The following is a 25,909-nucleotide window of genomic DNA, read 5'->3' on the forward strand; positions in this document are numbered from 1 at the left end:
GTCATTTCAATTATAGAAGGTTCAATTGAACAATATTTATTATCAGATTTCAAATTGACATAATAGACCAAATGTAGACATAATAAATAAATGATCTCTTATTTCAAGTTAAATAAGCACTGGATAATAAAATAAAATACATAACAGAAAGCTTCTTTTTTTATGTGAATTTTAAATAAAGTACTACATTTTTTTTGTTTCATAAACTAAACTGAATTGTCCTGCAGCTTTAAATTGAGTTAATTCAGGTGTGAAGTGATGTCACCCAAAAAAGCCACAATATTATATTCTTTATCTGTGGTTATTAAAACCACTTGTTTCAGCTCTATGCACCTCATGGTTGGATATTGAATTACTGTATTATGGTTCTGATCGTATTGAGCTCTTAGGTTTATTTGTCTGTGCCTTTTGTGTGTCAGTACCTTTTCTCAAAAGAGTTGTGCTTTCTCTGGCGCTTCACATTTCAGCATTTAATAATCGCCACCGTCTCTGAACACATGAGAAAGTGGTTTTGAATTTCCTTTGAGAAGACATGAACATATAAGAGTCTGTCCATTCATATTTAAAGGCTTTGGTCTCGAGTGTCCACTGTTCTCTTTTTGGAGAACGCCATGTGAAATAACATCTGACTCAACTCTTTGATGGACTGGCATCACCTGAGATGATTTACAACGTGTACATCTACCTCCTTCTGTTTCATGGATTGTGGAGGTCCATGCATACATTGTCATATTCATGTAATGTGTTTATGTAACTCTGTTCATTCTGTACACATGACATCTATTGCTTCTGTCCATCCGGGGAGAGGGATCCTCCTCTGTTGCTCTCCGGAAGGTTTCTTCCCTTTTTTCCATGTGAAAGGTTATTTTTGGGGAGTTTTTCCTGATTCGATGTGAGGTCAAAGGTCAGGGATGTTGTATGTGTACAGATTGAAAAAAAAGCCTTTTAAGGCTAATTTGTAATTTGTGATATTGGGCTATACAAAATAAACTGAATTGAATTGAATGTAATTGTATCTATTATCCAGTGACATTGTCACCACTGTGTCACCGGCCTTGTTCCAGGATAACAGACATTAGTCAGTGTCCTGTGCCTCCCTGCTGCAATGCCACCAGCACCACTGACAGCCACAGGCAACACACACACACACACACACACACACACACACACACACACACACACACACACACACACACACACACACCAATGCTGGGATGTGTGGGGTGGCGTGTGAGTAACAGAGAGAGAGAGAGAGAGGAGGCAACATGGTAGTATATGTTGATGAAACACATGGTTCTGAATTACACACAGTTGTCAATTGAGTGTGTTCAGCGTATCCCACAATTCCCCACTATCTATCTAACACTATTCAACTACAAGCTGTGCAAGTGGCTCTTTGTTAAACTGGACTATTAGGGCAATTCCCTTTCTGACCACTAAGGGTCAGGAGTGAGTTAGGTTTGGTATTGGGCAATGAGGGTCAACTCGGTTTGTGTGTGCGCATGTGTACCTGTACATCTATCTTTTTGAGGACCAGAGTTTAGGACCTTCAATGTGAGGACATTTTTGAGTTCATAGTTTTTTCACAACTGCACATATTACCCAGAGCTGGATATGACACCGATGTAGATTGCTACACCAGTTGTTAACACACAAAGACACAATATTACAATTTAATTTAATTCATGTTTTTTATCTTTAAACAATTAAAAAACTCTCCATGTATTTAAACAAACAGTAATGTTTACAATAAGTATTTTAGCACATTTTACTGTACTCTGATGCTTTTCGTGAAAATAACAAGAAAAAGTGATATAACCTTAAAATAAAAAAAGATGACATAGTCAATACATGCAAACATATTGGGGTTTCACATCAAAGACTTTTTACTGCAATATACAAAAGATTCAAAAAAATATTTTTAAATGGTTCACCAGCTCTAAAAACTTTGTGAAATCTATCCTTAGTTTATATCCTTACATTTATTTATTGTTTGTTTGTCTTTTGTACAATTGAAGCTCTGCTGAGTTATGATATACAGCCATTTAAAGCCAAACCATCATGTTTCTTATTCAACCTAACAAAGTTGTTTTGATGCGTTTTTTTTTCAATTCAAAACATTAACCACGTGTTTAAAACTGTGACTATAATACTCGCACAAATAAGTAGTTTTTCTGGGAAAAACGGTTTGACATTGATACATTAAAGTTCCACAAACAAACAAACTTATTATTCTAATTATCTTAGCCACTTTATTTGGAAGCCAACCTAGCAGATGAGTGAGAGTACCTGAAACGTTGCTAATAATCCCTTATTGAACAGGGGAAAACTGTGCTAAACTACAGAAAGTACACCCAGTTTATGTCGGAAATAAGTTTATAAACTGCAACAGATTTTCCGCCAGAATGCTTAACCTGGAGGTTTGTTTCTAACATGTCTGACTGCTTGTGTTTGTTGTCCTGTCAGAATTATTTCCAGTGATGCCACCTTGGTCACAGATCCCAGCCATTAGCTAACAATGGACGGCCATGAAAATAAGACCCAATGGCTCGAACCGACTCAAACTTTTAATTGATTGAAGAAATTGCAAATTTATACTATTATGTGTTGTATATGCAGCACACCCAACCAGAGCCCACTGAGTCCAGGTGAGGTGTTGTTTAGTTCATATCTGCATATCAAAACCGTACAATGGTGAAGAAGTTGTAAATGGTTTTATAGTCACATTGAGAACCTGAAGCTCGACTAAGGGACGGACGAAGAGCTGTCGAACTCCAGTGAAGCAGGTTCCAACCCACCATAGCCGTTCATCTTCTTCAGTTTCAGCTGGTCCCCGTGCATCAGGCTGTGGGTCTCTACAACTGCCTCCTTCTTAGAGAACATCTGGCTGATCTCCATGAAGGTCTTGTTCTTGGTCTCTGGGATCACCAGATAGACGTAGATGGCCACGGAAAAACAAATGCTGCCAAACACCAAGTAGCAGTAAGACCCCGCTGACATCTGATGGTTAGATGTGGCAGATAGATGGAGGATTGTTGGAAAGATTGAGAGATGAGGACAGAAAAATGAAATGAAACAAGTGATTGATTCACAGGGAAAATTGTTATTTGTAATTTTTTTGAAGGGAAGGGTCAAGAATACATGCTTTTCTTGGGTCAATAGAGGCTGGACCGGCATAATGCAGCACATGGTTGGAAACAATCAATGTCTAAGTCTTTCTGAAAGCCTCATATATCTGTCTTGAAGAGTCATAATACAGAAGGGCCTGGAAATCAAGCACATACCACACATCGCATCCACCGTACTTTGTTGTTCAAGATGATGAAACTCCCAGTCAATAGATAACGTATTGTGGTATATCGTCCTTTCCATAGGAAGTGAACGCTGCATGATCATAACTTGGGATCCACCCGATCCATCATGGCCGTCCTGATCTACCAACCCAGTCTAAAGATGGACCGCGGTTTCTACTAACGGCAATGTCAACCGTCATTGAACGATGGTCAGAGAGACAAAGTCCGCCGAGGACGAATGAACACAGGACTCGTCATCCAGGAGACGTTTGTGTCCTATGCGAAACGCAGAGAAAATGTTTTTTCACGTTGACGTTAGTGTCAATGGTAACGTGACTCACGTGAGACGCTCACCATGTAACGAGCATTAACGGACACGCCGTCCCTGACACAACTAACCGCGGACCGAGACGCTCTACAACGCCCAAGAGTCGGTCTTTGACAAGTTGGGAGTGAGAATATATGTGATCGCCCAACCATTTCCTGTCTCTACAAAATGCTGTTGATCAAGGTGGAACCATGTGGGACTCAGCAAGACAAGGACAATACTACGTTGGCTCACTTATGACTTCTGTTTTTGCCGGGCAGGAAAGAAAGAGTAGCATGCATTCTTTGTTATCACTGTTCTCTTATTTGGTTCGGCAACAACTTTCTGGAGCTAAATTTGCTTATTGCCACATCACTACAAATACAATAACATTAGTGACCACAGTTTTACAATTGTATTCAGACTTGCTGTTTGTAATACAGTTTGATCTTACAAGCTGCTGTGTTATCACTCTGCTCTGTGGGAGAAAGAGCCACACAGCGGAGACTTGTTCTCAAGGTTATTAATAATAAGAATATTGTAATCTTTAATGATCCCCCATGGGGAAATTCTTCTCTGCTTTGACCTATTCTTAGTTATCAAGGAGCAGTGGGCTGCAGTGAAGAACCCGGGGAGTGTCTTGCTCAAGGACACTTTGACATGCAATCTATGAGGAGAGCGGGGATCGAACCGCCTACCTTGTGGTTGCGGGACGACAATATACCACTATACCACTATACTTTATCCATTGACTGGGAGTTTCATCTATGAGCTACAGCCGCCCCAAAAGGGGAACATTACAAAAGTGGACACCCAGTTTCTAGAGCTTTAAGGTGAGATTTCCAGGTTTCGGATCACATTCAATTTGTGGTTATTAAAAAGCCAGAGCATTGACATTAACATCTAGGGAAGAGAAAAGCTCAGGCGGGGCAGCACATCATAAAGCTTTCACCTGTAAAAAGGGGAAGACGAAGCCCACGGTGAAGTTAGACAGCCAGTTCAGCGATCCTCCGACGATGTAGGCCGCCGGCCGGTGGGACTGTTTGAAAAGCTCTGCTGTGATGAGGAAGGGAACTCCCGCTGGAACAAAGCGAAACACGAAACCTTCAATACGAATCACACACTTCTGTTGAATGAGTTCACTGAACGGTTCATGCTAACGGTTTAGAATTGTAATACAAATGTAAAAAACGGTCAAAATATGTTCAGCAGAGGGACTCTTTGATCCTGCATGTCCCACAATGCAACGTGGTCGTGTTTTTCACTATGCATTCGGACACATTACGCAGGCTTCCATTAATAAATGTGTAACCTCCAATCCCAGAATTTGTTTCCATTTATTTCTATATAACATGTCAAACAAGTTGAATGATGTGCCAACGACGCATTATGAATACATTTTAAAAATCCAGGTTCAGAATTACAGTTTTCATTTTGTTGACGAGAGAATTTTGGAAATGCAAATGAAGCATTATCTAATGTTAGTTTCTGGTGAATTTTCTAGAAATCTACAGGCGCAAAAAGAAATGGTAGTCATAAAAAAATGCTATGTGTGTTTTCTTTCCACTAGTCTGACAGAAAAAGAATAGTTCAAAATCCCAAAATGGATGAGTGCATGAATAAAACTATGGTCTGCATATACTTTGTTAACAGCATGTTGTCTTCACAAATTAAGTACCTTGTTTTTATAGTGCAGATGAATGTCCTAATAGAATATGTAAGCGAACAGTTATACCCAGAAGTGGCTGTGTATGGAAAATATAATTCATGTTCATTCATCATTAGAGAACTGAACCAGCTGATAAGACGAGGACCAGTGTGTGGACAGGAAAGTCATATATAAACAAAAATGCATATTACTCATATTTTATTATCATATTCTACAATTAAAACTGCATTATTTGTCTCTTTTCCAGGAGGCCATGGATTAGTCAGCATGAATAATTACGGTAATAAATAGGCATATTTATCACTCAGTGTAGGACGCTGTGGAACACTTTTTATGAATGTTCTCATTACAGATTTGAGAAAGCGTATGTAAATATGAAGATGAGTAGCGTGGGATACTCTCATTTTCTTCACATTAGAAACCCCTGTAGGATGTTCAGGGTATGACCTCCAGAGGGCGCCATCTAACAACACAGAGCGACCTGAACCTCTGCAGGCAAACATGCCAGCTGCTGTTTGGTCGCCTTAAGAAATTAAATCATCCATTCTCAGCTGCAATCAGCTGTGTAATTTATAAATATAGAGATATTTCTGCATTTCCCTTTTGTGGTATCTCTCCGTACATGTCTGTCTCCACACCAGTAACATGGAGGAAATAATTGGAATAACATCTAAAAAATTCCAGACAGCACATTGGAGCCAAAACGATAGCGTTTATGAATTACTCAATTGACATTGGCCATTCATCTATTTTGACAACTGATCATTTAAGTAATTTATTTAAGATTAAAAAAAAGAAAGAAATATATATTAAATTAAAGATATACATATTTCTTATTTTTTTTATTTGTTCTTAGCCTCAAAAACACAAACCTATTTATTTTAGCCTGAAAAACATCAACAAAACATCCACTTGAAAATTGCATAACCAAACTAAAAAATAGTGGATTCAAGCAACCACAAGGGCTATTTGAATAATTGCTGTGTTAAAATAACAATAATAATTGTGAGGTTTTTGTTCAGATATGTAAATATCAGTCTATATGTTACTGGTTATTATTAAATGAAGTTGGCACACAGCACAAATTAAAAAGTTTTAGGTTTGTTCGTGGAAAAAAAAAAGCAAATGCTTTGGAATGATGAAGCAGCCTGTTTAAATCTCAAATAAACACTTTATCCCTTTAACAGTTAACCAGTAAAAGCATCCCGTGCATATAGTCTTTGTGTTATTTCACTAATGATGCTGCTATATATAAAAACGCTCGTTTGGCGTCAACTTCCTGCAGAAGTACCTCCACGGAGGTTTATTGTTGTATTTCTTTCACACCCTTTGGCGTCCTGGGCTCCAGCCTTTTGGTTCCAGATTTGCGTCCGTGCGTTTCAAGTGTCCGCGTGTGCACACGGCCCTAAAAGCCTCGTGCCTTTTTAATGTGCCAGGTGTTTTTACACGCTAATTAGGGTCAACTGGCACTCTCGCTCAAGAGAGAAATCCTTTGTGATTTGAAACAACTGAGAACCGTTGGGCAGACAAAACAATTACATTTGACTAGTTTGAACATTTTATGGACCAAATAATATTTGCAGTCATAAGGAGTAGAGAGTTGTTAACTGACTTTTGTTCTGCTTTTCAGAATGTTTCCCCCCCCCCCACTGTGCACAACTGTACTTGTCTGGAATATGTTCATAGCTCCTCCGACACCTGTGTGATATCATCAATAACTCTACCCTGGACAGCTTAATGCAAACCCGGCCAGGTCAGTTTAAAGGTGTCAAGTTTACTGCATTGCAGGATATTAGCAGTGCATAACCGTATGCTATCACGTGTACGTGTGCACAGCTGGAGTTTGAGACCCTCGAGCTCAAACTTGCCTGGGCCGATACAGAAGCCGGCGATGATGCCGACCACGCAGCCGACACTCACGTAGCGCATGAAAGACGAGTGAGCCTGCGGGGGAGAAGGAGGAGGACGTTGGAGTTATTTTCTCTCGTGGCCAAAGTCGACTCCACCCCAACAGAATTGAAGGGTTGGCGTGAATGTGCTGCAGCAAGAAGATGCGACTGGGTCACCATACAGAGTTTTTCATATGTAGGCCAAGGGAAAGATAACATGCAATGAAGGGAAAGAAATGTGGTCCCACAGCTTCATATGACAAAAATAATCCAAACATTTCAGGAACAGGAGTCATGCACAATGTACTGCAGAGGCTTAAAGGAATACTTCACCCTCAAAACGGATCACTTGTTTATCTCTTAATCGTCGAGTGTTACCTTGAATTTAGCAAATATACTTAGTTTCTCTCATAAGCATCCACAATGAACGAATACAAAATAAATATCAGAACATCCTTCTTTCGGAAACAACTGTGAGACTTTTAAGGCGAAAGTGTTTTAAATACGATTTTAGTGAAAAATGCATGTCCTTGAAAAGTGGTGAGCGTTCTCCTGGATAATGGGACTTGGATTATGCTGCAGGATGTGTGTGAGTCTGTCAATGTGTGTTTCGCTATAGTTTTGCTGTCGCTGAACGTGACCCTTTCTCCGTTTTGTGATCCTCCCGTCAGGCGAGAACATGTTTTTCCTCAAGAAGAGTAATTATATAAAATTGTTCATTTTGGGACGGATGTATTCCTTTAAACATATCACGCATGATGGAAGAAATATTGCATGGAGAAGGAGACGCGAGAACAAAGATTGTCTACTTTCATTTCTATTCTCTCAGGCGAGTCTGAGTTTTAAACACACACACACACACACACACACACACACACCTGTAAAATGAGGGCCACTGTGATTCCAGCACTGCAGATGCCCATCATGGTAAAACCCCCGATCATCAGAGGCCTCCTGCCCAGCCTCTCTATGGAGAAACACTGCAGGAGGAGACATTGTGAATACAGATGCAAGAACATACAGGACATGAATGTATCTGCAGGAACAACACAGTCTGGTGGCAGTTTGGGAAATAGTCCCGAAATGCAATCTTGTTTTTGACAGGTTTAGGAAAACTGTCACAAACAGTTTGGTTTATACAAGAAAACAAAAGCCATAAAAGCCATAAAAGCACAAGGTCTTCACCGGCCGTCACAGTTGAAAGTCCTGTTTGTTGGACCTGCCCACCAAAAATCATCTTTTTCTTTATTATAAAGTACATCACTTGCTCTGACTGTTGCTTAGACCCGTGGAATCATAATTGACTCCTTTGACATGAGCCATTACAGCATGAGCCATAACAGCCATAAAAAAATGTCATTCTCGAAAGCAGAATGTCCTCCTGCTCCCTCTTAACGGGCTAACCCTCGACTCGGAACTTTGCCTTTAAAAATGTAAACGTAGGCTTGGCGAACTGAAAGCTGTACATCTTTTCGCCTGATGTCGCCGGAAAAGAACTTGATGACAATAAATCATCGATATTCTTGTTATTGGTCTTATTTGCTTAAGGAGGTCAGTATTAGGTTGTTTGCCATGTGTTCATCAGTGAGCTCATGTGTTAACTGTATTTAAGAACTTTGGACCGAGGCAGTCCTGCTGTTTCCACCTGCTTCCAGTCTATATGCTAAGCTAGGCTAACCACATACTGACTCCAGTACTGCAACACAGTCATGAGATTGATATCCATCTTATCTCATCTTAAAACATATTAAAAAGACATCAAAACCTCTATTTTTTTACCCCGATGAGTCCAGCGACGATCTCTATAATTCCTGTTCCTGCTGTGGTGTACGGGATCTCTGGTGCTGGGATACCCGCATTCTCAAAGATGTCATTGGTATAGAACCAGATCTGTGGTGGAAAAATAAGCACGTTATTGAGATAAATGAGCTGAAATACATTTGTTTGTTGTAATTTAGAAGAACATTTTTCCGTGTGATTTCGAGAGAGGTTTATATGAGTGTGACCCAATATCTAGAATATTTCTCTTTCAGTCTGATTATACCAGATTAAACATGAATAACAGGTGAAGTTTAATTAATAGAACAACAGCTTTCTGCTTTCAACAATCATTTGCCAAGCGGCATCCCACTGCTCGAAGTGGGACACATTGCTGTCTGCCAAACCTCTCTAATTATCTGCCAAACACTTCTAATTATTGCCTTTTATAAACTATTGTGTTCTACCAGCATAGGTTTGTGTGAAAGGGCACATTTAACATAAATAGCGAGCACGCTCGCTCTCAACCCAGCGGCCCTGAGCTTCAATCGAACCCCAAAAGAAGAAGAAGAACTTGAAGTCCCCCACAGTGTTACATGCAAAGGGAGAATACTGTTGCAGCTATTTTCCCCCTTTGTTTTTTAATTTGCGGAAATAAGCCGAGCTCATTCTTGAAACACAACACTGCATTTGGGCTCTAAATATTTTGGGCCCTCTGCAGTCGATTGAATAGTTTCACACTGTGATTTGTTTGTCCATATTTTGTCAATCTGATATTCATTTGATCCAATTCCAATACTGCTAACCCGTTACTAACCTTCTATTTCTATTGTGATGTTTTAAGAATAGCTGTTAATATTAACACACCTGTTAATATTCCATCTTTTTACATGCATTGTTTCAATTGTCAGTCTGGTCGAACCGTTTTGTTCTCCATGTATAAAACATCTTTTTTTACAAATCGTTTCATACCAAAAGAAATATATATATATATATATATATATATATATATATTTGTGAAGAGGACTTTATACATCCTAAAAGCAAGACAAATACAAACAAATACAGAGCGGTCCTCTCAGCCATCCTGTGGTGGCCGAGAGAACAAGGCTGTAGTGGATCAAGCTTTTGACCGGCAGTGTACGTTGGAATTTTATTTTGAAAAGTCGCCGTTGACATGTGATGAGTGGAAACTCTACCGGTCCTGTGAACATGTTACGTTTATTTAGAAAACGTATGCGATGCTTGGAAACCGACACCCGGTCCCTGACGCATAATTCTGAATCCCACTATAGTCTTCTTGGCAAGACCCGCCCCGCTTAGCTGGTTGAGGCGGAGACGATTGGTTAAGGTTGGGCATAGACCTCAAGTAGTTAGGGTCAGGACAGGCTCATTGGTCAGGGCATAGGAACCTGAACCAATCGGGTTACTAGTACTTCGGCAAGTGCGGACACCTGATCAATCTTTGTGCTTGCGTGCTGCACAGGCCGGGACTCGGCAAGAAGAGCAGTGGGATTCCCCAATGAAGCGGCCCTGACAGGTCCAAGAGCACCTTGGACCTGTCAGGGCCTCTGACCAAGACGCGGTATCGGACGTGTTGGATTTCAGCGAACAGTTTCCCAAAGTAGCTTAAATAGTTACATGTCTTCTGTTTGGCTGAGAAGCAAATGTAAAAAATAAATAAAAAACGTTTCTACCATAACGGGACATATGCTTTGAGAAGAAAGAATTAAAACGGTGTGTAAATATCCAAACGAGGAGGCAGGCATTTAGGACCTTCTGGCGCGGCGTTGCCACCAAGACGGCAGACATTTGTTCACATTCAATTCAAATCAATTTGAGGCTCTAGGGGGAGCAGGACAGGACGGGAAGGGTATAAACTGGAGACAGCAGACGGCAATGGTTAGAGGACCAGGTAGGTAAGTACACTATAACACACGGCTGGCATTAACGGCTACACACACACACACACACACACACACACACTCACACACACACACACACACACACACATCCTGTGGTGTGCCAGGAACTGTGCCAAGGCTTGCCAACTGTCACAAGCACTTAGGACTGAAGATCACCTCGAGCATCATCATCATCATCATCATTGTCACAATTACTGTTTGTGATCTTCACCTTCGTCATCGTCATCGTCACCACCGTTACCGATAACCGTCATCTTCACAATGACCGTTGTCATTTTAAACATCGGAAATTATTTCCCATCATGTTTGTCAGCATCATCGCCAAATATAACCACAATGCCCTCAATCACTGCGACGTATCCTCATTCAACGGTTCTTATGATATCTTACGATATCTTACAAAAAAATTTTTTTACGGGTGTTTTCGGGCAAAAGATTTCGTGACACGCACACTCAAAATAAACTTCAGACTACAACGCTACAAATTGATTTGCGTGGGGATATCTACGAATTACGGCGCTTTATTGTTATTATAGCTGCGAACACTGGATGATGATGATTTGCGTGTGATGATGATGACACCTTCATCATCACGATCCCCATCTCTGTTGTCGTGGGCCCCAAAGTCACCTTTACCCGCATCACTGTCATCCTCACTGGTTACATTGATTGATTGATTTCCTTCTCATTGAAGTATTGTAGTTTTCACCACCACGTCCTCCTCCTCACCCTCAGCCCTGCTGTCAGTATCTGCGTGCTTCAGCACTGCTCCACTTTGTTTCAGCAGAGCTAATTAGCAGCTAAAAATACAGCCTGGAGAAGGGCGTGCTAATGAGTTCAGCTCCAGTGCTTACAGTGTGCACTTTCTGGCCCGGGCGCCCCGGTAATCATTTGAATAATTAATTAATCTCTGGGGCATAATTCATGGGAGGAATTTGGCTAATCGTACGGGCAGAAATATGCTGACACAAGCTTTTCGGCTTCATTCAAGAGACCACGCAAGGCTTATAAAACAATGAGGGATCATTTAGGCCTACTTTCATCACAGTGTCTTTGTCTAATAAGCTAGATCAATCAGATGAGGGAGCGGTGGAAACACGGAGGAGTGGTCTGGGTGGACAAAGGGAGGGAAAGAGTGAAATGAACCATTGGAAAGTGAGGGAGATGAAGTGCAAAGTGAAAAAGAGCCAGAACGGTCTAAAACCATCTGACGCTGTTCCATCAGGAGTTTGTGGTAGCCTAAAGACTCCATTTAACAGACACCATTTGGCAGCCAACAGTTGATGGTAAACAAGCTCAAAGAGGGAATATAGAAACACAACATGTTTGTTGATACTGTTTTGCAGCAAACACCTGCTAAACCTCGGAACACCCTCCGGACAGTACCGGTAACTTATACCATCAACGTACTCTGGGCCCCGTTTTTTAGGCAAATGCCAATATCATTACAGGTCACAATGTATGTATATGTAACATTGACTTACGGCCTTTGCCTCGAGCCGTATTCTTTCTTTTAAAAAAATGGGAAAATGTGCAAAACATTTAATGGGTGCAATGGTCACAAATGGGGCTAACGAATGAATGACATTGGCATCGGATGAATGACGCGTGGTCAAGCAACTCTATCGGCCTCTTGAGAGATGCGGAAAAACACAGAAGGTCTAAATTGTTCACGGAAACTTTAAGAACGGACACAAGTTTCATAGTCGTTGTGTCAACGTGAGGTCATATTTATTTTTTAAACCTGGAATAATTTTGGATGAAATAGACGAACTTGGTGTGCACAGACCTTTAGTCATACATTTATTGACTTTCCTTATGCGCAAAGAGGGCTAGAACTTGCGTGTGACATCTAAAGCGTATTTGCTCCGAGGTCAAGCACGGTGGTGAAAATGTGGACTTATTAAAGATAGTAGGTTTTTTAAGTAATATCAACAAAGACATTCAATGAAATTGATTTTGTGTAGCGCAAAATCTAAAATGTTGGGCTATACAAGATGTGGCAGACAGCAGAGCATGCTAACACCAACTTGTGTATACATTACTCAGTTTTCAAAGAGTCCTTACAGCATCGATGCCAGACAACTGCATGCCGACGTTGATGACCATCACACTGAGCACCTGCCAGCGGACCGAGTGATCCAGGAGCAGTTTCCATACCGACAGCATCTCCACTGACGACAGGGAGCTCTGCTCCTCCTGCATCTCCTTGATCTCGGCCTGGATGTTGCACTTTCTTCTGTACCACTTCAGGGCTACGAGACAATGGACAGGAAGGACGCGTCTGAGACATTAGTCATTGCAGCTACATGACTTATGCAGACATAAGTCATAGGCCAGCTGATGTATTTCACGTGGAAAGTCAGACAAGCTAACTAGCTAGCAAAGATAACAGTATTTGTCGGTACAGAATATTGCCCTGCCTCAGTATGCTGACCAGTCATCAGCACCTTTAATAATTCCTGGTCCTCTACAACATCATTTGTAGTTCTGACTATTATTATTATTATTATTATTATTATTATTATTATTATTATTATACACTTGGTTGCACCACATGTATGTACACGTCTAATCTCCCATTCTGCTGCAGCAAACTGAATAATATTTGCCACAGTGCAATAAAAGAATGCATGTCTCAAAATGTACTACTACTGAACATTTTATTTGGCCACTTATGCAAAATTACACTAATTTGATTGGTTCACTCGCCCGAAATGTTGGCAAAACGCAGCGTCTTGTTGATGTTTAGCGGCACCGCAACACTCACCTGTGATGGTGGCATGGACGTTGTGCTTCTCAATCAGCAGGTACCTGGGGCTCTCCGGAAACCATGGTAACAGCATCAACTGGATGAAGGTGGGCACCACCATGACTGAAAGAAAGAGGGGCCAGTGTTCCTCCTGTAACAGTTATACAACGCAGTCATACTTACACACATGCTGAAACTTTAATCCGGTCTCAGCCGTAAAAGGGCCGCACTGATGATGTTATGAGAACATATAAGAAAAGTATTTATTGAATAAGTAGAACAACTTGATACATTTCTAATGAATGGTGTCCATTTCAAGACATCTCAGGTCGACTTTAACCCGTCCATGATGTGCTTTGTCTGGGACAATAATGTTCGGGGCCATGCAGTGTTGGACTACCTTTCCCAGAAGCTCATGTAGGCCGAGGATTTGGGCGATGAAGACTCCGGTGCCAATAAAGATACTCGGCACGAGACCCAGGAAGCCTCGCAGGTTCTTAGGCGCTATCTCACCCAAGTACATTGGGACAACACTTAGAGAGATGCCTAAAAGTGAAATGAAACGCAGAGAAGAAGATCCATGTAATAATGCACAGATTTAAAATAAATGTTCAATAAAGACTTCATAGTATATTTGGAGTATAACTACTGTAAAAAATGATGGACTATCTGACCAAACAGAGCCAAGAGAGGGGCCGACACAACATGGACAAAATAATGTGGACACCCGGACAAAGCGTGCAGATGCTTGACCGTTACCAGATGATAAAATGGCTGCTCGGCACTCTCGGGTTGTTTTGCGGGTACTTGTTGGTGCACTAGGGGCTCGTATACACTAAGAGCCAAGAGTACTCATTGATATTAGAGGACGGTGTAAGGTTTACATCCATGAAAGATTGGATTTCATTGGCCAGATTGGCGACATGGAGGGCCCGGTGACGCTACGTTCGCCCCACCCAGGAGGCGCCGCAGGTAAAGAAGGCAGAAGCGGGGAAAGAGGATTATTTCCAAACCCCTGATGAGTGGTTTTGAGGCTTAAAACATAACCGATACAGTTTCACAACGTCAACCATGTGACAGTGTAATGACACTGGGAGTTTTGGCCCAAGCAGCAAAACATGTCGAGAGAGGATGAGATCACATTGTCTTTATGCAGCTGGCTTTGTGCACAGGTGCATCATGTTGAAACAGGAAAGTGACTTCCCTAAACTGGAACAGGGGTGTCCCGTAGACTGTGTATAAGAAGTCGTCGTGACGTCACCCATCGGTTTGCGAGCTGCCGTTTTGAAGCCTCTAGTTTCGGCCATCCCCATCTTGGTTTGTTTCAAACTAATATTTGGACTGTGACGTAGAGACGCAGCAACCTGTCAATCACAAGATAGCCACGCCCAAAAGCATACCCTGCTTTATGGTCGATTTGACTCATGAACATCACGCTGTATTGAAGACTTGAAACTGGAGATTGAGACCATAAACTCATGTTTACAATGTTTACTGAGGGAATACATCAGGAGAGAAGTAGAGTCATTCTCTCATCAGCTTTGTTACAACCAGACTTCCTTTTGCAACCAGAGGAGCTGCCCCCTGCTGGCCGTTATAAAAAATGCAAGATTGAGACACTTTGACATTGGAACCGGAGGTCGTTGCCCGGGTTGTCCACATACTGTTGTATGTGGACTGTGTAGTGTAAATGCCCCAGTGGATGCAGAGGTGTGTGTGTGTGTGTGTGTGTGTGTGTGTGTGTGTGTGTGTGTGTGTGTGTGTAAGTGCGTGTAAGTGTGTGTGTGTACCTGAGTGAATCCCTGTGATGAAGCGGCCGACAATAACCATCTCGGGTGAACCACAAATCCTGCTGAAGCCCATGAGTGAGCCGGCAATAAACACCAGCACTGTTGTATTTACCACCGTGCCTTTCCTGAAAATGCACACACACACACACAAGCAGTAGGCAGACGTTATGAATATACATAAAAGCATATGACCCAGAGTGAGGACAGCTGCAGTATGCGGTGGACAGCAGTAACCCACCCCTCTCGCCTGATATACACACACAGTCATAATGATAGACTTGTATGTGTATATAAATCCCGATAAGGGGTAAAACGCTAACACAGCACACAAGGTTAAACCGTGATTAACCATAAAACAATGCTGTGTGCTCGGCCTGTAAATGGGATGATAAATTGCCTGCTTTCATTTGCATGTAAATGTCTATGAAACGGTGGAGACGGATGGAGCTTTCAGGTGATTCGCACTGAAACATAAGAGAACTTTTCCTTTGCACTTTGAGGACAAGCACACTTTGGAAGGGCAGAGGGGGACGAGGCGGCACTGTGCCCCTTTGAAGGACAACGGGACACCAGGGGGGGGGGGCCGGGGGGGTTACCAACAGCTTTGAATACAGAGGACAGGGCAGGATTGATATAAGGCCCTGATCTAGTGCCTTTAGTGCCAGGGTTTGGGTGTCTTTACTTTACTCAGTGTGTTTACGCAGGGACACTCAGCACCAGATGCTGCTGAGTGTCCCTGAGGCTGCCATTTGCCAATTGGCCACTATCCACCCCACTGGTTGGGCGGTCTACGGGGGTTATTGGGTCAGGTTGTCAGGACAAAAAGCAGAGCCAAGATTAAAATACAGCTCTGTGGGCTCCTGAGGACAAATGTCCCCCGTTCGATGCCGGACTCTACTCGTTCGGTCCCGTCTCCTAAAAATGAAGTTTCCATGAAAACTAAACTTTTCAAGGGAATCGTATTTTGCTTGTGTGTGCTACGTTTGCTTGTGACTCATCACTGCGGAGGTCTGCGACTCACACTGACAGTTAAAGCTAAAAAAAACTATCCTGACTGGTGAGAGTTCAAAAACACAAAACTTTTTACTTTGAGCAGGTAAACGTTACGCCGTGTCTACGGTGTAAATGAAATGTAATGTAAACGTTACGCTGTGTCTACGGTGTAAATGAAATGTAATGTAAACGTTACGATGTGTCTACAGTGTAAATGAAATATAATGTAAACATTACGCCGTGTCTACGGTGTAAATGAAATGTAATGTAAACGTTACGCTGTGTCTACAGTGTAAATGAAATATAATGTAAACATTACGCCGTGTCTACGGTGTAAATGAAATGTAATGTAAACGTTACGCTGTGTCTACGGTGTAAATGAAATGTAATGTAAATGTTACGATATGTCTACGATGTAAATGAAATGTAATGTAAACGTTACGCCGTGTCTACGGTGTAAATGAAATGTAATGTAAACGTTATGATATGTCTACGGTGTAAATGAAATGTAATGTAAACGTTATGATGTGTCTACGGTGTAAATGAAATGTAATGTAAACGTTACGATGTGTCTACGGTGTAAATGAAATGTAATGTAAATGTTACGATATGTCTACGATGTAAATGAAATGTAATGTAAACGTTACGCCGTGTCTACGGTGTAAATGAAATGTAATGTAAACGTTACGCTGTGTCTACGGTGTAAATGAAATGTAATGTAAACGTTACGATGTGTCTACGGTGTAAATGAAATGTAATGTAAACGTTACGATGTGTCTACGGTGTAAATGAAATGTAATGTAAACGTTACGCCGTGTCTACGTTGTAAATGAAATGTAATGTAAACGTTATGATGTGTCTACGGTGTAAATGAAATGTAATGTAAACGTTACGATGTGTCTACAGTGTAAAAGAAATGTAATTTAAACGTTACGCTGTGTCTAGCCTCCTTGCTTTTTACATGCTTGTAAATAGACCTTTTGGCTCCAACTCCATTTTCTCCCACATTGCTCTAATCCACAGACAGAATGGAAACAACAGGGAAATAAGGGAGAAAGAAATCTGCAAACCTGCGTACACAGCTGTTTCCATGCGCACCCCCCTGCTGATTTGGAGTGGTTATTGCAAATGCTCTGATAAATAAATATAGATAAATAATGCTGTTTGTTATGACAGTTTAGTTTAGTTAACTTTTTCTCTCCCCCTGACCTGTCGGAAATCCCCGGTCAGAAACTCACGAACTATTAATGAATCTTACAAACACGCTCAATAAAAACTGCTCTGGGGTAATGTAGCTCTGGCACAGGCGATGCAATGTAAAATCTACTCCCCAGACTAAAATATGTTGTTTTATATTTTTGTGGCAACCCTCAGAACCGAACAGATTCCGTTGTTTTGAATTAAGGACTCACCTTGTGTCATGTAAAACTAGTTATAACTAATTATTATTGCCCTACGTGTTTAATTCTTTATCAACATGTACATTATTCAACTTTTTTTCAACTTGTTTTGCTTAGTTTATAATGTAATAATAAAGGAAACGACCCTGACTGGTGGAGAACTGGTCTAGAATCTGCACTCTTTTTCTTACCTGCCGAAGCGAGAGACCAGCATGCCCACGATGACGGAGCCCAGCAGACCGCCGATAGCGAAGACAGACACGGTGAGAGAGTACATGAGGGTCAGGGTCTCCCCACTGAGTCCTGTTCCAGTGCGACGCAGCACCGTTTTGTTGTAGAAGTCCTTTATGTACTGAAAGGGGAAGGGAGTGTAGAGACAGGAGGTAGGAGTTAGGAGGTCAGGAGAGGAACGTGTTGGGAAAGGTGGCAGAAATAATGAAAAACTACGATTATTCATCATTCACGATTAAAATTATAACAACTCGGCAAGGTTGGTGAATGATGGTGGTTGAAAGAAAGCATGAAACGAACAGTCTTGCACATTTTGTTGACTCATCTGCCCACGCCGACGCCCTTCTTAGTGGCTATAGAACGTCATGCTACGACTCTACATTGTTGTTTTATATCAAAGAAAACCACCAAACACTTATTGGTCAATTATCGCAAAATTCAAACACTACAAACAAAAACTATAGTTCAACGTTTGAGGCCGGCATGCTAATGGAAACAGAGTAAGGACTCAACAACCGGTATCCAAGAGGAATCATGCACAGACAAACAACTTTTTCCAATAAGTCACCAGATGACGAAGGAAGCAAAAAAGCAATAATCTCTGTGGATTGATTTTCTTCTCTGCACAACACAAAACAAAGAGAGGTAGGACAGTAAACATTAATTAACTCTGATTTAACAATAACTCAGTAACAATCTTTAAGCTTTACGGCCCAAACACTTATGATCCATCCACTTTTCCTTTTTATCACCCCCATCTCAAACTTTTCCAATTACCCAGTCGTAATATGAGGCGACTTAAACACAGTTATCAAACCTTCAGTAGACACAACTAACATTTCAAGCAATAAGCGTAGCGGGCAGTCCACATAAACAATAAAACTGTTCATGAGACGTTTCAGTCTTGGCGGTAGTTGACAATTGCAGCACCCAAAAAGACATTCATTCTTCTCACCGGTTCACCACTCATATTCACCCCTTGACTTATTCCTCACCAGCAATTATATTATATCTAATATTTTCTAATCTAAGATCCACCCCTTCATTGTTAACGATCATGCCCTCGAACATGGAAGAGAAACAGTCGACATAAATTCTTCCGACCGCTCAAAGTGCTAAAACGCGACATGTCGTCATTCACAACCATTCATACACTGATGGGAGGGGCGACCATGCAAGGTGGCACATAACCACCAGGTCTATCCAACCATTCATACAACATTCACACACCGTGTGAGCAATTTGGGGTCTGATTTAAGTGTCTTTCCCAAGGACACATCGACATGGACTAGAGGAGCCGGGGATCGAACCGCCGATCCTCTGATTGAAGGACCCTGCTCTACCACTGAACCTCAGTCACCTCAGATCAGATCACCAGATCAGAACGTATGTCAAAGAGTAACGTTTCATACGAACCGTTGTGTGATGATACGTTGACCAGATACATAGTTGAAAACAGTGTAATAGACTGATGGTTGCATATTCAATAGGAACATGTGTGTATCACTGGTTAGCCCACCGACTACATGGTTAAGTGAACTAAGGACTTAATCCTCATAGATGCTCTATTAGTGAGGATGCAGTCAATGTCACCTTTTACGAGCCAGACAGAGAGCATTCCTTCCTGATAAGACAGCAAACCGTGTTTTATCATGGGACCAACATATCCTTGTTTCACGAGACCAGTACTAACTCACTCTCTTTATCTCTCTCTCTTTTTTCCACTCGCACATTTTCAGCGCTAATCAAATCCCAAAGTCTTTTTTGGACCTCAGCCACCTAGTCAGTTTACCATGTGAAGGCACGAGTATGCATGTGACTTGTTCTCTGTTCAAAGGGTTCTCCGGCTCTTTTATTTCATGGTCAAATATTACCAGGCACATTTCAGTGGTAAGAAATATTTGTCGTGATTTGAGAGAAAAGGTATTTTACCAAAAGTAAGATGACAAAGAGAGGTACATAACTGAATTAGATTGGTATTGCTTATAACAGCAGCATTATAACCTGTTGTCTAGGTAGCTAGTTCACTAGCTTTGCTAGCTGCTAATAGAGAAAACATGAACAAATACAGATACATACATACACATTTTTTAAATTATGTCCACGTTCCAATACCCATACTGCCTTTCAATTTAGTATAACTTAAAATATTTAGTAGTGTGTTCTGATACATAGTATGTCATGTGTGCGGTATCATTTTGTTCTATGCAAGCCTGCATTTCCCGGCTACTCTGACCCACAATCCTTTGCGCAACAGATATATGAGCAAAGGGGTCAACGTTCAAGGTGCCGTGGTATGATGAAGTGCAATTCTGTATTTGGTGTTCACTGTATGTCAAATTAATGAACACGTTTTTACAATTTGCTTGCCTTTTTTAGTTGATGTGTTATTTCAATTTTCACCATATATAAAGGGAGAAAACAGCGGTTACAATGACGTGTACTACTAAAACATCATGGTAGCTCTGGTTCATATGCTAATGAAGCTCTAGCGTAAGTCCAGTCCTGTATAATATAGTATATATAAGTATAGTTACTTATATATACTATATTATACTTATATTAGGCTTGTTGTGTATTTTCCCATACATCCAGCCATTCACTCGTCTCACGCATGGTCGCTCATATTTCCTTCAAACGCGTCAATCATCTCGCTGCTGTCTCTTTTTAATTAATTCATGCTGTGGTTATGCTCCCCATCAGCGCCCAGTCTTCATCAGCCTCCCAGTCTCAGCAGAAACATCAGCCACCAGTGTCTTGGCCTCCTGGTTATTATCACATCTTATCTGTTATAATAACAATTATCTTTAAATCACTCACTTGCCTCTCGTGATTGAAATTAATTAATCATTGTCTGACTTCATTCTCATAGCAAGTGGAAGAGTAGATATAATTTGCTTAGGATAGTTAACGGTCTGGAACACTTTTAAGTATAAGTGACTGTCAGACACACACACACAGACACAGACACACACACACACACACACACACACACACACACACACACACACACACACACACACACACACACACACACACACACACACGAAGACAGCGTTGGAGGTGTCCTGAGCGTCCTAGAATTACTCTATGTGGATTTTACTATGAAATGGGAAAAACAGCGTTGTCTTGATTCCTCTGTCAAGATAAAGTTAACTTCTTGGGCTTTTATTATGAAAAAAAAAATGATCTCCTGAGTTTCCTGTTAACATAAAGAAGGAGTTGAGGGCTCCATTCTGAACTTCCTGTTATTGAAAATACTTTCTTGGCCCAAAAATGTAAAGTCATTAAAAAAGAAATTGCGTACAAATCTTGACATTGAATATGTATGACTAAATAAGCAACAATAAGTTATATACATGTTATGTATGATTTTCTTTACTCCTAATACAGCGAGACAGTCGTCATCCATCATAAGGAAAAATAAAGCATGAATAACACTTTCTTTGGAAATTGGGTGTTTCCAGTAAATGGTATTAATGACCGATGAGAGTAATCTTTTCTTGTCATGTTTTATTCTTCGTAATTTCATTGGAGATCTGCATATAAATATAAGGTCATAGTGAATGTGTGTGTGTGTGTGTGTGTGTGTGTGTGTGTGTGTGTGTGTGTGTGTGTGTGTGTGTGTGTGTGTGTGTGTGTGTGTGCACACGCATCTTACCACAGCAGGGGAGTTGACCACAGCCAGGTTGTAGCCATACAGCATGGAGCTCCCGAAGGAGGTGATGAACGCCACCGCCAACAAGGAGCCGGTCAGTTGCTGTACACAGAGGACACAGAGATGTGTTGGGTAAGTTCTAGTCAGAGAGTGGCGGGGGAAGTGAGTCCTACTTTTAGGATTAGAAGTAAAGGCCATTATTCAACTTTAAATTAGTAAACGACATCAGCTCTAGAGGTGTCCTAACCAGTCAGGACTTGCTATGAGATGGAGACGCTCATAAGATTTTCATTGAGCACAATAAGCTTGAGAAAATACAAAGTTTCAGCAGAAATGTAATAATATTTAGTTGGAAAAAGTGATCGCAGTCTCTCCACACAGTGAGGCCAAGTCCCGCCTCCTCCGGTTGACTACAGTAGGACCTTATTTTGTTAAAAAGGACAGTAGTCAACTGTCAGGGGAGGCAGAGGTTCACCTGTCATCATGAAAAGTAAAAAAACAATCAATGATAAAATAAATATTAATAATCAGCGACTGATATGTGCTATAAATGTAATTTATGTATAATTCCAATGATTTAAAGCATTTTTATAATCAAAATTGCTGAATTTGCGCATGTCCGACAGGAGACATGCAAACTGAGCCGTCATGTCAGATTGTGCAATCCCTCACTAACTGGGTTAAAACCTTTGCTTTCTCAATGTTTCTCAGTGTAGAACCCATTTAGTCTTGCTGATTGACATTAACCGCAGGCTTACTGTGATCGACAGGTCGCTGCCACTACCAGAGCCATATCACTCCTCAACATTCCAACTATGGTAACTTCTCTTCATTGGTTACAAAAAAAAACAACAACATGGTGGCGGCCGTAATCCAAGATGGCGACCGTGAAATCGCCCAACTCAAGGCTTCAAAGCGGCAGTTCACAAACCAATGGCCGATGACTACGTCCGTTGCTTACATACAGTCAATGCACAGAAACAATGATTTGCAGAACCAATAATTTCAGCAGTAATTAATAAAAAAAGTTTTGCGTGCAGTTCTTAAAATAATGTGCATAGTACTTAATGTCAAGTCTGATGAGAAACTTCTCAGCTACCATGTTTGTTCTTATAGACATGTTTTAGGAGAAAATGTCAGTTGTTCTTAAACAGTTAAAGTCTTAATTTGGAATCAAGCTCCTCTAACAAGTCCTGGTTTGATTCACATTCCTCACTGCAGGCAAATCAAAGGGCCCGAGAGAGCTGAAAGGAAAAGTCAGAACCTTTTTCCATCTGGTCACGAAAAGAAATGTCAAAAATATCAAGGTACAAACGATGAGGAAAGAGCCTGCATTTGGGAAGAATATGTGAATTATTGCTGGAAATGTGATGTTGGTCAGAGACAGACTGGCACAAATATTGTAATCTATAGTTACGGAGTGGGACATGGCATGAAAGTGACTAAAAGTATGTGGACAGAAATAGGAAGAATGAGAGCTTTAGTTTGGTTTTGGCAATAAAATTAATTGTTTAGGTTTCGTAAAAAAAGCCTTTGAAATATTTTGGGGGAACAAAACCACTTAGTAAAGTTCAGGATCAGATCGTTGTTGGGTTTAGATAAGCACGGCAGTGGCATACATAACAGTGGCAGTGGCATAACTACATAATGTAAGATATGTGAGAAAAACATCAATGAACAGCGATCTCCTGGCTAGTAACACTGACACACACATGGCCCAGAAATGTGCCAGTCCACCTTTGATTACTACGAATGAGTCACTGTATTTGGTTATTTAACATAAAAATAATTCTGGTCCAGAAACACAGATTTTCTTGCACTGTAACACAATAACTATCGTTTGCAACCTCGACTCCTTTTGTTTTTCCTCCATTAAAAAAAAAAGTGTTTGCCTCATTATGCCTCATTTCTTTTGTTTGATACAAAATTCAACAGTCTTTATAGTGGTAGTACATTTGATGATTTTAAGGTCTTCATTGAATAACTCATACGGTCTTATTGAGTGCAGCCACTGATCTTCTACATCCCAAGTAGCACTGGAAGTTTCAAAGTAGGTAGCAAATGCAATCAGCTGCTGGGTCTCTGTGTCTAACACAATAGGGGATCAGTCAGCTGACGGGCCCTGGCTCCGGATCCGACCCGAGTCATGCAGGCGGTCTGAACTTACCGATGAGCTTTTCCCAGACGATGGAATTAAAACCTCCTCAGCCATTTGGGGAAGTGTGTCCTCCAGTCCCAGAGACGGTAAACAGCAGAAGGGCTTCTTCTCTACGCCGCACAGGATCTCATGGCTGCAGTGGCGAGCCGGGTCACGAAGCGTCCACACAAATGTGCACGTCAAAGTGGTCGTGGCAGTTCACGTGCAGAGTTCCAGGCCTCTCCTCCGCCGATAACAAGAACACACAGTGTCATCACATGACAGAGGGCAGCGTGACAGGCCGAGAGAAAAGCCTGCTGGAAGCAATTAGCTCTAAGTGAATTTACAAAGAAAGAGAGAGGAGAGGAGGAGAGGAAATAAACTAAGGAGGAGGAAACAATGAGAGAAGAAGGGAAGAGAGGCGAGGAGGGTATGAGAGCAAAGGAGGAAACGAGGGGGGGAACTAGAGGAGGAGAGGAAAGAGAAGAGACAAAACAAGGGGAGGAAACAAGAGGAGGAGAAGAAGAGAGGACGAAAGAAAAGGAAAGTGAAGAGGAGACGAGTGGACGGAAACAAGAGGACAGGAGATAAAACGAGAAGAAAAGGAGAGAGAGAAGAGAGAAAAGAGGACATTAACTAGGAAAGGAGGGGTGAAAAGTAACTTTAAAAAAGAGGGGAAGTAGAGATGATGGATGAAAGGGGAGGAGGGGAAAAGGCAAGTACGGAGTGAAAAAGGGAAACCAACAAGAAAGGAGGTGATGTGAGGTGAAAACCTTGAGCAAGAACAAAGGAAAAGGGTGGAGAGAAAGGAAAGAGAAGTAGAAGATTAGAGCAGGGTTTAAGTGAGAAGAAGGGGGAGGTGAGAGGTTTATGTAATCCTATATTTCTAATCATTGTAAACAAATGAATAGAGACTATTGCATTAAAAAAAAAAATACATCCAATATCTAGAACACACCATAATGGCTCCGTAGGTAAATGTGACATATGCTGTGTGTCGTATGTACAGGATGAATCATGCATTGGTCCTTTGAGTTAACTTTTGATCACATTTTGACTTATTTGCCAGTGCTATTGCTATTTTTAAAAAGGTAAAGATTATTTTGGTTGCAGTTGAGAGAAGCAAGTCAGTGTTTTCTGATCATTGGGTAATAATCACCTGCTGAGCATTACACATGTATTAATCTTATGACTGCTGCAGCATGAAAGGCCGGTTTTGTTCATAAAATCCCGCCCTTTGGCACTAACATCCCCGCTATTAACCGACAATTCATACTCAGTTATTAAGGAGCTATGAATGTGTAAATATCACAAGCTGGCCTGAGCACTGCAATACTGCAGAAGGGGATACAAGCATGATTGGGTAATTCGATTCAGATTGTCTCTTGTGAAATGTGGATGCATTTTGGTGAACCCAAGACCAGGAGACCGACGGTTCCAGTACGTCAAATACCGACACTCTGCCGTGACCCTTACCTTTTGATACTGACGCACAAGGCACCCTTTAGCATGTTTATGACTCCATCGTAAACCAATTTGTGTCACTGACAGATGAGATTTATTTAATCAGGGAAAACCAAATGAAAACAAAGCTCTCTTTTACAACGGTGCCCTGGAGATGCATAATCAAAATGTCCCCACAAAACATATCATTTGACATCCAAAACTGTGAAATAAACATTCACACAATCAACAATACAAAGACACCAACTGTAGAGCAAATAGATTCCACAGGGACAAAGCAGACCAACTGTTGAACAATGTCTAACTTAAGGGTGTCCTGCAGCGTATTCCACTGATGAGGATCCAAGACAATGCCTTCCTGTCAACGAGTTGGTATCCCATAATTCTAAGTTTAAAAAGCGGTGATGAATAAAATGGTAGCGTATTTAGGAGGGCTTTGTAATTAAAAAAGAGACAGTGCGGTTCCCTTCAAGTGGTAAGTGATGCCCACCTTCCCTTCTCCAAGAGGATACAATGATGGGTTCAAAATCATTTTAGAGCCTTTTGAATAGCCGCAAATTCAGGATTCAAAGCTTTGTCAATAGTGAGTAAAAAGATGAGTAAATAACTATATCATCAGCATAATAACGAATAGTTACCAACC

General features: G+C 41.2%; 1 protein-coding gene across 1 annotated transcript; it reads right to left on the reverse strand.

Moving 5' to 3' along the window:
• Positions 1–2,745: 2,745 nt before the first annotated feature.
• slc2a15a (solute carrier family 2 member 15a) lies at positions 2,746–23,877 on the reverse strand. Its single transcript, XM_034552224.1, has 12 exons — positions 23,833–23,877; positions 21,669–21,767; positions 17,968–18,128; positions 15,384–15,508; positions 13,994–14,139; positions 13,612–13,744; positions 12,909–13,096; positions 8,938–9,048; positions 8,037–8,138; positions 7,138–7,213; positions 4,553–4,680; positions 2,746–3,000 (listed from the first exon to the last, which is right to left on the reverse strand). Exons 1-12 carry the CDS (start codon positions 23,875–23,877, stop codon positions 2,746–2,748), a joined length of 1,569 nt encoding a protein of 522 aa, XP_034408115.1.
• Positions 23,878–25,909: the final 2,032 nt, after the last annotated feature.

The sequence above is a fragment of the Cyclopterus lumpus genome, chromosome 15 (genome assembly GCF_009769545.1).
Source record: "Cyclopterus lumpus isolate fCycLum1 chromosome 15, fCycLum1.pri, whole genome shotgun sequence".
Taxonomy (NCBI): Eukaryota; Metazoa; Chordata; class Actinopteri; order Perciformes; family Cyclopteridae; genus Cyclopterus; species Cyclopterus lumpus.